General features: G+C 40.3%; 1 protein-coding gene across 1 annotated transcript in view; it reads left to right on the plus strand.

Annotated features, from left to right (window-relative positions):
* Nucleotides 1-2503, plus strand: part of ryr2 (ryanodine receptor 2 (cardiac)) — a 250576-nt gene that overhangs the window by 236378 nt on the left and 11695 nt on the right. Inside the window, exon 105 of the mRNA XM_015379302.1 lies at nucleotides 613-747. Within this exon, the coding sequence (XP_015234788.1) occupies nucleotides 613-747 (135 nt within the window). The remainder of the gene's footprint in view (nucleotides 1-612; nucleotides 748-2503) is intronic.

A 2503-nucleotide genomic window follows, 5' to 3' on the forward strand; every position in this document is an offset into this window, starting at 1 on the left:
GTTCTCATGGGGATCATGAGACACCAAGACGGGATGGTTGAGACAAAAACGCCCTCGATTTCTTAAGCCGATTCTCAATCTGTATACGTGTGCGTTCTAGTGTCCTCGTGAAACGTCAAATGAAGCTCCAGATCCTGCAGATGTCATCATCAATTCTGCGTGCGAGTCCAAACTCTCCTGGGTTATTCTCTAGAACATACTTGGTGAGAACACGAGTCCGTCCTCGTGTTCTAGTGAATTAAGGAACGGCCTTAGTCTTCATAAGGGATTTTTGAACCGACAACTAGATCCTGTTTTCCTTGGCAGACCCTCCCACTGAAACCCCCCACCATGATAAGGTTTGAGTTAAGATGGTGGTTCAAGGAGGGGCTTTGAAAAATAAAAAGACAAAAAATAAAATCTAAACTGTTAGCAAACTGTAAAAATATTGGTTGAACTTTTCTATTCACATTATAAATTACTGTTAAAATATTTTTGTTTAATAAGAAGTTCATCAAAGTTCATTTTTGAAAAATATTTTCTTCAAATCTCCTTTTCTGAGATTTTTTTTAGCTTTTAGTGAATAACTGGACCAAATTTCTCCCCATACTAAGCGCGGCTCTTGTCTTCCAGCTGGTGCTGACCGTGGGCCTGCTGGCCGTAGTCGTCTACCTCTACACTGTGGTGGCCTTCAACTTCTTCCGAAAGTTTTACAACAAAAGTGAAGATGGAGAACTTCCTGATATGAAGTGTGATGACATGTTGACAGTGAGTACGAAGAAAGACCTTTGAGGGGTTTCCTCCATCCTGAGCATCAGTTTGAATAAAAAAGGTTGTTTTTACATTTGATTTACTTCTTTATATAAATTAGGTTCTTTTTCAGGCTGTAGTGAAAAATAAATCACAGCTGTCAGTTTTTATTTGAATAAAGCAGAGTGTGTATGACGTCATCCGCAGGCGCCGGCTACCGTTCATTCATCCTGTCCACTGAACTGCTGCTAGTTTTCCTCACATGCCTGGAAGATGTCTAGTGCTGCTACCACAGATGATCTCGCTCTCCAAATGGAATTGAATGATTCAGATTAGCTAGAATGAACAGAAGGGAGCGTAGCCGCCTGTGGCCCGGGCTGCCTGTCACAACTCCAGTCTGGCGCTCTGATGACGTCATACACACGCCACTTTGTTTTAAAAAAATATTTTTTTTAAATTCCCACAGATGTCTGGGGGACAGTGATTTGCCTACATGTTATGAATGCTGGCGTACCATAAATGATAAATCATGAAAAGTTTAGTTTTCATGATTTATTCAGAACAGCTCCGAATGACACAAAACTCATATGGGTGAGTAGAACATGATGTAATAACATAAAATCAAGGGCCCAATGCAAAAATAACGGCGTTCCCCTTTAATACACATTGGCAGCATCGGTGGAAACTTCAACTCACCATGAATTGAAGGATGTTCAAGCAAAGTCTCATTTTATGGCTGTTTTCCAAAAACTTCAAAGGCCTTAAACTAATTTTATAAATTCAAAACTCATCAAAGAAATTTCAAGGACCTGTTGGAAGCTGTTTGAATGATTTGGGTTCCTCTTGTCACCGGGACCAATCCATCCTGCAGCCGCTCTGCGTTCAGGCTGAGGAAGGAAACAGGAACCATTTGAACGCATCGAGTGGTACCAGATATCAGGTGGTGTTCTATCAGACCAGCATACCCCATCAGACCAGCATACCTATAGTCAATACCCGTTTATCCCTTTAGTTTTCCACGAAAAATAGACTTTAAACTACCTCAACGGGCGTGCATCCCTTTAGTCATGTTCAAAAAAACTATTTAATTACCTTTTTGTTTTTTAAAGCACATGGTGATCTCACCTTAATGGTTTTTTTTCTACATAACTAAAGGGATACGCGTCCGTTGAAGTAGTTTAAAGTCTATTTTTCATACAAAACTAAGGGGATAAACTAAAGCGTATCAATATAGGTATGCAGGTCTGACGGGGTATACTCATCTGACAAAACAGCGGCCGATCTCTGATTGGTCGTTTGCTTCCTGATGAATAAAATAATGAACTTTCAGAGGTGTCAACATGTTCTATAAAGTAAATGGACAAATGCATGAATTTCCCATCTACAACTATGAGAATTTGAATAAAGTTTTGGTTTGATGGTGTGTAGAGTCACAGCCGACAGTTAAAGTGCTGCAGGGGAAAATAAATAAACCAACTTTCAGCAAACTTCAGATCAGCTGTGGAGATGAACGTGATGCTTAAACTTTTCTCTGATGTCTTCTTTATCTTGCCTATTTATTAACAACCCAGAATCCACCATGATCCCTCAGCCTGTCTTAACAGCAACTTTTAGATAAATTTTGGTGTAAGAACCGCCTGACAGCTGGCAGGGTCGCCTCTGCAGCCGATAACCTCCCTCCTTTAAAGGAATAGTACACCCAAAACATGATTAGCCTTCATTTTCTACTCACCTCCATGCTGAACAACACTCTGGAGTACTTTTTTGATATCTC

Source organism: Cyprinodon variegatus, unplaced genomic scaffold, assembly GCF_000732505.1.
Source record: "Cyprinodon variegatus isolate N-32 unplaced genomic scaffold, C_variegatus-1.0 Scaffold189, whole genome shotgun sequence".
Classification (NCBI taxonomy): Eukaryota; Metazoa; Chordata; class Actinopteri; order Cyprinodontiformes; family Cyprinodontidae; genus Cyprinodon; species Cyprinodon variegatus.